The sequence below is a fragment of the Leopardus geoffroyi genome, chromosome D4 (assembly GCF_018350155.1).
Source record: "Leopardus geoffroyi isolate Oge1 chromosome D4, O.geoffroyi_Oge1_pat1.0, whole genome shotgun sequence".
In the NCBI taxonomy this organism is placed as follows: Eukaryota; Metazoa; Chordata; class Mammalia; order Carnivora; family Felidae; genus Leopardus; species Leopardus geoffroyi.
The window spans coordinates 40,220,996-40,233,744 of record NC_059342.1 but is presented as its reverse complement, the minus strand read 5'-3'; the positions used below and the strand labels follow the sequence as shown (position 1 = coordinate 40,233,744).

General features: G+C 42.1%; 1 protein-coding gene across 20 annotated transcripts in view; it reads left to right on the top strand.

Annotated features, from left to right (window-relative positions):
* Positions 1–12,749, top strand: part of FREM1 (FRAS1 related extracellular matrix 1) — a 165,908-nt gene that overhangs the window by 102,351 nt on the left and 50,808 nt on the right. For 15 of the 20 annotated variants that reach the window (XM_045469927.1, XM_045469921.1, XM_045469926.1 and 12 more), the window contains 3 exons: positions 1,551–1,692; positions 4,063–4,258; positions 8,901–9,165. In XM_045469927.1, the coding sequence (XP_045325883.1) occupies positions 1,551–1,692; positions 4,063–4,258; positions 8,901–9,165 (603 nt within the window). The other 5 variants (XM_045469939.1, XM_045469938.1, XM_045469935.1 and 2 more) reach the window with 4 other exon arrangements.

The window sequence follows — 12,749 nt, the reverse complement described above, 5'->3', positions numbered from 1 at the left end:
AGTGTGTCACCTCACTTGCTGTGTGGCACAGGGATTCTCTGAAGCAGCACTGGCTCATTCCGCCCATGTCCAGACACCGCTGAAAGCACTCTGATGGTAGCTCGTAACCTGTGGGAGCTAGTGGATGAAATAAATGTCCCACACTTCCATCCTTCAGCAGTACAATTTGAAGCATATTCTACATGATTCTTCAAAGGACCCTCAGGAGCACTGAGCCCCATTGCTGGAAAAACAGCTTTTGTTGCCTTTCCCTCCTGCCCTGTCTCACTCCTCGCCTCTTTCTCTTGCTTCCTGGGGTCACTTCCCAAATAAATTACCTGCACCGCAGTCCTTGTCCCACACTCCCTTCCAGGGTACCTCAGACTATGACATAATTTCTTCTCCTTTGGCCCCTCTGGCATTTAATTCTGACACTTTCTTCCTGCCAAACTCCTTACCTTCTTCGTCACATTGGCTTCCTTCCTACATTGATTAATCTGTTTCTGTCAATGGCACCACTAATCTCCATAAGCAACCAGTCAACTGATTTGTGAGGCTTCTAGGAGTAATGGGATTAATATTCTCTAGGAAAGAGGTGAGTAAAAATCCCTTCCTACTGCCAGGGACGATGTCAGTCCTGGAGAGGGTAAGAAAGGCACCAAGTAAGAGTGGTTAGAAGTGAGGTGTCTGGGCTCTGGCTTCTCAGCAGGGACGCAGAAGGCGGTTGGAATGCCGGCTGGTCCTTTATCTGCATCCCAAGGAAACGTCCGGTTTTTATTGGAAACCAATCTGTCGAGTTGGACAGAGTTTGGCCAAAAGCTAGAAACACAGGTGGAAAGAAATCCCTTCCTCACTTTGGTGAGACCGGGGCAAATGGCTATGTCGGCCGTGGAAGGAATAGCACCAGAGAGGACCTGAGAACCACAGTAGAGGCATTTATGGTGGACACAGCAGCTACCTTCTCTTCAGGACACCACGGGCTAACCTGGCCGCTGGAGCACTTGGAAACGATCAGTCGCTGTGAAGAGAAAGCTAGCTACTCAGAACGTCACCAGGGGATGGGGGAGTGATGTCCAGGGCCGTGGATGGCCCAAGTGTCACCCAACTCATACTGGTATTTCATAGAGGGTACCAGAACACCCGTGGATAAGCCATTTAATCTCTTTACGTAAGTTTTTGTTGGTGAAATTAGAATGATAATACCTTGGCTACTTAGGTCCTGAAGCTGTTGTGGTAGCAGATGAAATATTGGAAACCAACCCACTTTATAAGAGAGATTACAACATAAAATTGTGAAGTTCAATGCAGGTTGACCGTTAGAAGGATTTAATTACCTCATGCCATCTTCCTCGTTTGCCGACTGATTGTCTTTTTAGGACGTTCAAGTGTAAAGGGAAATGAGAGCCCATTTCACAAGTCCGACTCATCACTGGATGAGTCCACATACGTGGGATGTGGAACATCATCCCCTAATTGTTGAAGACTGGGAACGGTAATAGTCATTCTGAATGACCCCTGTGAAAGCAATGCCTTCTATTTTCCTGTCAACCTCGGCGTCTTCCTTTTTACAGGAAGGCTGAACTTACAGTGAAAATGGGTGAAGCTCGAATTGTTTCTAGTGCCATTCTTTCGGCCATAGATGAAGACTCACCCAGGGAGAAGATTTACTATTTATTTGAAAGGCTTCCCCAAAATGGGCAACTTCAACTTAAGGTTAGTGGCCTTTTTACTTTTGTTTTTCAAAACTAATGTGGCAGGTACAAATTTTCTTAATACACAGATTTCTGTAACTGAATTTATTCTCTCACAGCCATCTTTTGCCCAGAGGTAGAGAATTTAATTTTCTTGGTTTGGGGTGAGCTCACACTCTACTCAGTTTTCTTTACTCAACTAAGGGCATATTCAACCAGTAATAAGGTTCTTTATTGTTCCCTGTCCCCTGGGATTGTACCTAAATTTTGGGAGAGGGGGTTACTGGGGTAAATCAAATTGTCTAATTTCTGGTGAGAGCCAGGCATCCTTTGAGATATCTTAATTCCCACCACATTAAAAACGTTTGTAATAGACTACTCTGAAGAGCAGTTGTTGTGGATATTTACAATCTGATTCTAAAGTTCATATGGAGAGGCAAAATACGCAAAATAGTGAGCAAAAAGGAGTGCACAATTAAAGTAATCACATTACCTGACTTCAAGACTTACAATGAAGCTGCATTAATTCAGTTAGTGTGGGTTCGGTGAGAGAACAGGCAAACAGATCAGTGGAACCGAAGAGAGAGTCCAGACGTAGACCCTCCCAAAAATACAGTCAGCGGATCTTTGGCAAAGGAGCAGAGGCAATACAGTAGAGAAAAGATACTCTTTCAACAAATGGCGCTGCTCCCCAGTCTGATTCAGACTGTGTGCATGACAACCACGGAATAGCCCGACACAAATTATGGATCACTCACTTGAAAAGGTCACTTGAGTAATCCATCAAAATGTTTATTTGAATGATGGATTAAAGCCAGCAACAATAACCACCAACCATCCCCAATGTGATTATTTGACTGAGCGCTTAACTTATAATAGTCCTAGAAGAGCAGCGAGGATTCATTCTTCGTGGAACAGCTTGATTGTCTTAGATTGTAGGCACCATAGAGAATCAGAATGAAGAGCAATTGCTGATTCACATTGAGGTACAGCTGTGTCCTTATTTCATTTCAAAGAGTAATGAAGCAGAAATGCAGTGAGAGCTCACACATTTGGGGAGTATGGGAACTGAAGTGTTTTGGGTGTGTGAAAATCCAGATGGGTCCAGGTTCCCGGTACGGCACCACCGAGTCTCCCAGCTCCCTTGGGGTGTTCCAAGTCTCTCCAAGACCCGGGACCAGGACTCTAGGATTCCTGGACTTTCTCAAGGGTTCTTCTGTTCTGGTTGACTTTCCTTAGTTGGCCCCACCTTAAGCCTGACTCTCTTCCTCTTTGGGGGCTTGCAAAGATTTTCGTCAAATCAAAGCTGGCATTTGGGAGTGCAGATGGGGAATTGTATGGAGATGGGAGATAACAAAAGGTATCTTCTTCTGTATTTGCTTTCTCAGAAAAGATTACAAGAGAGAAAAGTTAAATAGAATTGCAGGCTGTCCAGTTTAAAACTCCAAGGAGACTGTTTTAAAAAATGAAACTTGCAAGCAGATCTTAGGTGGAAACACATAATGAGCTTGATTGTTACAAAATAACTAACTTTCACCCAGTGAGCACTAGGACAGAACATACCTCCCTAGAAACATCAGATGAGCAGAAATATTAAAGAGGAGGAAACTTGATCAAATAGGATAGAAAGGGAAGGGGTAACACCATGAAGGGGGGGGCAGGACAAAGCATTTTTTGCTAGGAACTGAGAATCTGTGGAATGACGTGTCAAAGGAAAGAAAACAAACAAACAAACAAACAAGGTTTCACATTTTTATTTTAATCTCTTAAACCAGACAAAGAAAAGCACGAGATAATATGGTAGAGTAAATTTGTAAGATGACATTTTTCTTGAATTATGTCAAGTAACTTTTATGAGCTATTGTTAGGGAAAGCTAACTGGGAGTAAATACATCCATTCTATTTTTTTTTTTTTTTTTCTATTTCAGATTAGTCCAGTGATAAACAAGTTTGAAAAAAAAAATAGGTTTGATTAATTGTACAATGATAGGACCTAGGAAAAAAAAAAGGAAACCTCAAATGAAACACATTTAATTTTTAAAGAATCAATTTCAGAAGCTCGATTACCCACCTGCTCTCATTCATTGGAATATTCAATCAGCTATGATTGCTTATGATAAATACCTTGGAAGTGGCACTGCTGTTGAATTGCCACACGACTGTCAAAAATCCTTTAGTTGAAGGTAGTTCTTTCCCCAAGGTCTTAATTTGTTTTAATATATTTCTTTGAAAGGAAAAAAAATAAGGTAAAATGGCAAAAAAAAAAAATGCATCTGGAGATTCCCTGAAATATCATTTATATTGGAGGTTTACAGGGGACATGGAAAATGTCCACTAACACAGCTTGGAAGGAAAACACCACGGGCGGCTGACTAACTCTGGCACCTTTCAGCTAGGGAGGGACTGGGTCCCTCTCCACCCTGGCATGAAGTGCACTCAGGAGGACGTCGATCTGAACTTGCTGAGATACACACACACCGGGGCGATGGACTCCCAGAACCGAGACAGCTTTACCTTCTACCTCTGGGATGGTGATAACAGGTCACCGGCATTTGACTGTCACATCACCATCAAGGATATGGGAAAAGGTAAAAAAGCATCTCTATCAGGGTTATTGGTCCGAACTGAGCTGCTGGAAGCACTGAAAGGTTTTCAACTACCTTCCTTCTTTCCTTCCTTCTCCCTCCTTCTGTCTTCCTCCCTCTCTCCTTTCCTTTTTGCCTTCTGTCCTTTGTACCTAAAATTCCATCATTTATGATTTGCTTCTTTGACTCCTCACCCGCTTTGCCTGGGAGCTACGGGGTTCATGACAGAAGTCCTTCTGTTTGTTATTTTTAGTTATTTTAAAGAGCCTGTTGGAAATCCAACCTTGCCCACAAGATGGCTGCACAGGCTGCTTAAAACAGTCAGGGTTTTCTGCTATAAGTGAAAGTTTACCAACTGCATGTGATAACTCTAATTTTATCGCCCAGAAGTGAATTATTACTTGAAAATGAAGTTTCATGGGAAAAACATTTCCAATATAATAATAAAAAAGGAAATGTAAATATATTTTAAGATTGAAAAATTATAAAAAGGAACTTTGCCATCGAAAAGGTTAGGCTGTTGCTCTTTTGGCCTTGAAAGTGCTGATAACAGACTCTTTTAGGGGCAAGGGAGAGCATGATGAGATACTAAGCTTCTCTTGAATTAAGCAGCCATTTGTATAATAGGACTCAGCAGTGTATAAATGGTAGCAGGAGGAAGGTGAAAAAAATACTGGAAAGCAAGTTCAACAGGGCAAAGTGTAAGCCCTTCGTGCCTAGCTGTCACTACCCCATAATTTTGCTTAGAGTTTACGTGAAGATGTTAAGTCCATTTCTTGTTCCTCTGTATAGTCCCAGAATCTCTGTATTTCTAGGACCAAGCATATTCTCGAATCTCCAGTACGTTCTTGAATGACTGAATGCTTCCTTTTTTGCCTTGCTGCCAGGAAGCTCTGAGTGCGGTGCAAACCTTACATCGTGTGTGTGATAGAATTACAATTGCCCTGAATCTTTTCTCTTTTTAATTTCAGTCAGCTTGATGGATTTTAAGAAGTTTATTTGGGAATATAAAATAACATATTTCATTTGCTTGTTTCCTGATCATAAAAGACGTTCCTTGAAGACGTCCAGTAGGTAACCCTCAGATAAGCTAGACACATTTCTTTCTCTCTGCAAAAGTAAGGCTACTGCGTTCATCATAAATATATGTCCAGGCAAAATATAATGCAAGTACTCTATCAGCGCAGACAGCTAACGTATTAGGACAGCCTGCCCTTGGCTAAGCACGGCACGTTCGTGAGGGCGGAGGACGGTTCTGTCCTACCCAGCCGTCTAGGGGTTTTTCCCAACTGGAGATTCCTTCATCTCTGAAGCCCTCGGGATCCCTCTGGAAGTGAAACATGGAGGGAAATGAGAGGTTGCCTGTCCTAAGCGTGGAAGTTCCTGTCTTCGACACATCCCAGGGGTGGAAGCACAGTCATGCGCCACATTAAGAGAGGCCGGGCAGTAGAAACTCTAAGTGATGTGCCCAGGACGGAGAGGAAATGAGGCTGGTGAGCCCCTGGTCAGTCTCTGCTGTGACTGACATGGGATTCTCTCATCTTTTTTTAAGTTTACTTTATGTATTTTGGGGGGGGGGGTGGGGCAGAGAGAGACTGACTCTCAAGCAGGCTGCACACTCAGTACAGTGCCCCAGGTGGGGCTCAATCCCATGAGATCACAACCTGAACCGAGATCAGGAGTTGGACGCTTAACCAACTGAGCCACCCAGCTGCCAATGTGGGATTATTTTCTTTCTTCTTTTTAATTTTTTTTTTTTTTTTAGCATTTGTTTATTGTTGAGAGACAGAGAGACACAGAGCATGAACAGGGGAGGGGCCGAGAGATGGAGAGACACAAAAATCCGAAGCAGGCTCCACGCTCTGAGCTGTCAGCACAGAACCTGATGTGGGGCTTGAACCCACAAACTGCGAGATCATGACCTGAGCCGAAGTTGGACGTTTAACTGACTGAGCCACCCAGGTGCCCTGGGATTATTTTCTAAAAGGATTTGTGAACACTTATATCAAACAGATACATTACCCTATCAGCATTTGCCAAAGTTCCGAATTTCTTCTCTTTGTTTTTTTTTTTTTTTAACATCATGATATGTTTTATATCTACACAGTGTTGTATTCTTATTTTCTTTCTTTCTTTCTTTCTTTCTTTCTTTCTTTCTTTCTTTCTTTCTTTCTTTCTTTCTTTCTTTCTTTCTTTTTCTTTCTTTCTTTCTGTATTTTTACCTAGTGTGAGTTTTCTCAAGTTGTTAGCATAACTTTATGACCGTAATTGTTCATTTCTTTTTTTTTTTTTAAATTTTTTTTTAATGTTTATTTATTTTTGAGACAGAGACAGAGCATTAACGGGGGAGGGTCAGAGAGAGGGAGACACAGAATCTGAAACAGGCTCCAGGCTCTGAGCGGTCAGCACAGAGCCCGACGCGGGGCTCAAACTCACGGATCATGAGATCGTGACCTGAGCCGAAGTCGGACGCTTAACCGACCGAGCCACCCAGGCGCCCCCGTAATTGTTCATTTCTAAAGAAAACTACACTGAATAATCACATGAAGCCATAAATCTGATATTGAGCATTTGGGTTATCTCCACTGGGGAGCGATTGTAAATAACATCAGGCCTTCCATTGGTTCTGTGTCTTGTGGTTCGCACACTGGCAAAAGTGATGTGGAGATCTCTGAGAGAAACTTAAAGGGACATGGTCTGTAGTTGGCCCCAAACCACACTCTGCCATCACAGTGCTGAAAACCTGTAATGAGGGTAAGCCTAGATGCTCTTTCTCCCTTCAGATCCACCTTCCGCTTCTACTCCTTGGGTCATTTTTGTGTCCTCAGCTTTGTTCATTCTTCTGCTCCCTTGATATGTTCTTCTTGACCCCCATGGGGCAAGCCTCATCTGGGACTCAGGTTTCGATTTACAGTTAGGATGGGTTTTCATTCTCCATTGCACTTATGTTGGATAGCACTTTGAGTTAAAAGCACAATAATATACCAAAAGACCAATTTTATCATCTGAAACAGAGTTTCTCAGTCTTAGCGCTATTGACATTTGGGGATAGATAATTCTTTATTGTAATGGACCTTCTTGGGCATTATAGGAAGTTTAGAAGCATCTCTGGCCTCTACCTATTAGAAGCCCATAGAAACCCCCAGTTATAACCACCACAACTGTCTCTAGACATTGCCAAATGTCCCCTAGAGGCCTAAACTGCCACTCGTTGAGAACCACTGGTCTAGTTGTACCTCCTTGATATTTTTTTTTGTTGTTGTTTCCTCATGGGACTGAATGTCTTTTCAAATTTTATTGACAATTGGGTTTTTAAATGTAGAAATGGCCTGGCATTTACTTCACGCGTACATCCTTTTGGACATTCATTCTTTTCGTGCTGATATTTAAGAGCTGCGATATCGTACAGAAAATCAGCAAAATAATCTAGGGTTCAAGTTTGTGTTCTTGAGTCAGATGGCTCGAGCATAAATTCTATCTCTACCTCTTATTACATGTATCATTGTTAGCAAGTTGGTTAGCATTTCTATACCTTAGTTTCCTCATTTAGAACCTGGGGAATATTATAATACGCTACGTCACAGTTGATGTGAAGGTGAAAAAGCCTTACCCCTGTGCCTGGCACAAAGTAGAAAGCTCAATATCTGTGTTGTGATCATTTTTTAAATGAATGAGGTGAACCAAACTGGATTATAATCCTTAGTTTGTAAAGCGGCACCATTAGTCCCCATGTGACCCTCTTCTACGTCACTCATTTATACAATTCGTTCGCTCATTCATTTATTCTCTTTGAAATACATAATACGCTCCTGTGCAACCGCCATACAGTTCATGGACTGGAACATTAACAGTAATAAACACCTACCTATGTGCTCTTCCCACCCTCCAGAGAGAACTGTCCTCCTGAATTCTGTGTCCATATTCTGACTTTTGTGTATGGTTTTCTGGGACGTGCTCAGGCAGCTAACCACCGTCAGCAAGCTACGTCTGTGCTGTTGCACGTAGCGGTAGTTCACTCATTTTGCTACCGTACACGATTCAGCTGTCTGATTAGACTCTGGTTTGTTTACAGATTTACCTTTTGCAAAGGCATTTGGGTTGTCCCCAGCACTTTCCATTGCGGCAGGGTTGCCCTGGCTGGCCTGGCCCACGTCTCCTGGGTGCCAGAGCGTGCATTTCTCTCCAGGACACAGCTGGAGTGGAATCGGGGGGTCAAGATGTCTGTGACTATTCTCCTCTTTACAAAATAATGCCAAATGTGTGCCAATTTACATTCCTACCAGAATCGTGTGCAAGATTCTACATCCTCTTCAACGCTTGGTATCATCAGAATCCTAAACGTTTGCAAATCAGGGAGTTACGAGATGGTTGTAACTTACTGTGATCTTGATTTGTATTTCCACAATTATTTATGAGACCGACCTTCTTCTTTGCGTCTTTATTTGGCCATATGTGTTTCCCCTGCTGTGTCCTATCTGCTCTTGGCTTTTGCCTCATTCTTTCATTACTCGTGATTATATAAACCTTTCTATGCCATATTAGTTTTGATTTCTGCCATTTGGCCTTTGCTTTTTACCTTTACCTTGGACTTTTTTTTTTTTTTTCTTTAATTTGGGTCTTGACCGCAGGCTCTTCTGCTCTGCAGGCGACATTGTCATCCTTGCAAAACCGCTTGTGGTGTCTAAAGGTGAGCGAGGTTTCTTGACGACCACCACTCTCCTTGCTGTGGATGGAACAGACAAACCCGAGGAACTGCTCTACATCATCACTTCCGCTCCGCGGTATGGCCAGGTCGAATATGTCCGCTATCCTGGAGTCCCCATTGCAAGCTTCAGCCAAATGGACATAGCAGGACAGACAGTTTGTTACGTACATAAGAGCAAGGCGGCTGTCTCCCATGATACCTTCAGGTGAGCCCCAAGGAAACTTTTCAGAACCCCTTCCCTGGGTTAATGCTTAGAAAGACAAAAGGTGGCAGAAAATAAGTTCTCTTCCAACTCTGGTATTGCGCTGGTCTTCTACTGCCGAGATGCATGAAAATATGCAATTAAAAGGACAACGGCAAAGGAAGATATTAGGGCTGTCGTTTAAAAATAAAGCACATCTAAATGCCAGCTGTTCTAGGAGGAATGTGAAGACCGGAGATCCCAGGTAAAGAGAGACACAGAAAACTAATTTACTGCTTTTTTGGAGTATCTTTTTCTATCTGAGGAAAGGTATTTAGTAAACATTTGGCAAAAGCAGACACTGCCTTTTGACACTTTGTGTTCCAGGAACTATATCATAAATCTTGTTGTCATAAAGTGGATCATGTTTCCCCATAGAAACAGTGTTATGGGGGGGGGGGGTGCTGCTGTGTACCCATTCAAGAATTCTGTATCAAACACATCATTGGAGTGAAAAACAATCTGGTGCAAAGACAAAGATCCAACATTAATGAAAGTCTGCATTCATTTAAAATATTGAAATCTGTTTCCAGTCACATAAAGCAAGACAAACTCTAGAGAATTTAGCAGTTCTCAAAGCTGGCTGAACTCAAGGTCCTTGATAGAAATCCAGATGCCCAGGCCTGGGATGAGAGTCTAGAAATCTTGGACTAGCCTTGGGGGGAATCATGCTACATAGGCATTCCTGAGTTTTACCAATTAAAATGGAGGCCCTGAGGGCATTTGCCCATATATGAAGAGCTTCTGACACCCGGTACAATTTTCACCAAGTCAGAATACAGCCTTCAATGGGGCGCCTCGCTGTCTTCAGTCAGAAGAGCATGTGACTCTTGATCTTGGGGTCGTGAGTTCGAGCCCCACGTTGAGTGTAGAGATTGCATAAAAATAAAATCTTAAAAAACAAAAAGGATACACCCTTCAAAAGAGCACTATCACTCATGTGAATGTAACATACTCCCGTGTTATTCATTGGGTTCCCGTAAGTTATCAAGTGCACTGATACACGCATGCTCAAACGCTACTCTCCTCTGTCATACATTCTCTCTAAATTCAATATGTCTGCTATACTAAACATTGTTTCAATGTCAGTAAAGATGACTTTGCTTGAGATGACTGGGATAGTCAGCTGTTAAAAAATTGGGGGAAGTTTGAACTAACAGAATCTTTTTTTTTTTTCTTTTGACAAATGTCCTTAACAAGCAGATAATCGTTTGGTTGATCAATTTCTAAATAACAGTTTCGTGTTTGAGTGTTGCTAGGCACTAGCCAAAGCATCATATGTGTGGATTCCTTTTTATGCTGGTTCTTTTGCTCCGGAAGTGGTATAGTTTTAAGACCACTCTGTGGTCAACTCACACATCCTCCAGGGCTCTGGTGTCCTTTTTGTGAAAGGGAATGATGTGCATAGTACGTGTTTCATGGGAGTGGTGGGAGGTTTCAGTGAGTTTATGCATGTAAAGTACTTATAAAAATATGTGGCACACAGGAAGAATTAAATAAGTATTAGCTGCTCTTATGGTTATTATTATTATTGTTATAGCTACTGTTATCATTATTTACTATATTCTTTCCTTGGCTCCCTTTTTCTGCCAGTCTTTACAATACCAAGCTTATTCTTGAAGGAGGAAAGAAATGACAAAGAAGAACAATGATTGTTCTTTTTTTCCTGGTTACTTATAGAGGTTGGGTGCTTCCTGGCTTAATTCATGGATAGCAGATTCAGGGCCTATAATTTTACACCCATTTCTGGAACGGCTTGCTCCTTTCCATTCCCACTTTCCCCAGTCAGGACTCATGGGACAGTTTGCTGAAGACATTAATGTCTTTGGAGAAACCAGTGACCCTGCGGGAGAAGCCAATGAGTGAATGCATCTAGATGTCCAGAAATCAAGCTTAGGTATTAATCAGATAGTGGTGATGAGCTACAAATGAAAAAAAAAAAATGTCTGTATGGGAGGATTGATGATACTCTAAAATTTTCCTAATTCACAGCCATAGAAAGTCATACTAGATGACATTTTAGAAATCATTTATCCTAGGGATTTTTAAAATATCTAAATCTTCAAGAGATTTACCAGGAGGATTGATAAAAACACATTCTTGGCTCTCACTCCAGAGAGGTGACTTTGCTAAATCCAGTCTTGGGTCGGGAATCTGTAATTTTAAAAGCATTGGGGGTGGGCGGGGAGCAGCTGGGTGGCTCAGTCTGTTAAGCATCCAACTCTTGATTTCAGCTCAGTATCATGATCTTGTGGTTCGTGGGTTTGAGTCCCGTGTCTCAACAGTTTTTAACTGTTCCCCCGTGTTTTTAACAGTTCTTCAGTATTAACTGCTTTCCTTTTCAGCAGACAGTACTGGTTAAAAGGGGTCCTTTTAAATACACTTATTTAAATACAAGAGCGACTGATACAAAGCAAAACAGTTAAGTCATACGAGTACAGGTACTACAAGAATATGGCAAAAAGGTGTTGTTTGAATGACTCAAGACTAGGAGAGAAGGGTTGGAAAACATTGATGTGTAGGAAAGCTAGTATCGCTTGAATACCCGCAATACGTCAGGCAGGGAAGGTACTAGACTCTTTTTTGTCTCTCCTATCCTTTAAGCCTTACACCACCATCTCGAGATCTCGAGATGATTTGTTCCCATTTTTGGCATGAGAAAACCAAGGTTCCAAGAGGCATAGAGAGAGTCATAGAGGCATAGAGAGACATAGAGAGTCATAGAGGCATAGAGGCATAGAGGCATAGAGAGACATAGAGAGTCATAGAGGCATAGAGGCATAGAGAGACATAGAGAGTCATCTACATGGACATAAATGAGTATCAGAGCTGAATTTGGCCTCAGATCTCATTTTGAAGAGATTTCTCCATTGTACCAAAACTTCATGGAGAATATGCACCTGTGGGAAGAAATCTCCTCCATGTGTCGTTCTGATGTTTGGCCAGCAGTCTTACATATTTATGATGGAAGAGCCTAGCATCGGCCGAAGACCCATGTTTTAATCTTGTCGTTTCACCAGCCCGGCCATGGGCTGCTGTGGTGTTTGTCAAGTGGAGCTAAACCAAAGCCGAAAGTCCGTTTTAATGAAAGTGTGACTGTGGCGCTTTTTAAAATATGAAACACACGCAGCCAATCTGATCACCTAAATTTACGTTGCTTGCTGTTGAACTTGGCAAGGAATTTGGCTGGGTAGAAGAGGGAAATTCTGCGGCAGAGGATTTTTCCTTTCCCCCTTCTCTTTTTAATGGAAGATACGGCAGGATTAATGAAATGGGGGAGTTTAATGGTCAGGTTTTACCTTCTGCAAAAGTATTTTGTGAATCATAAATTTCTCCTGCATTGTTTGGTGCTGCTGGCCTGGAAGAAAGATATGGCAGCACATGTTAGGACAGATGACACCGAGTGATTAGCAAGCTGACTTCAGCTGCTGGCAGTCGGTTACTAAAAGAACATGCTAATGTCCTCCATTTTGACATGCTGGCTGGACTTTTTTTTTTTTTTTTTTTTTTTCTCCTTCGGAACTGGCTCTATTTATGATTCCATTTTT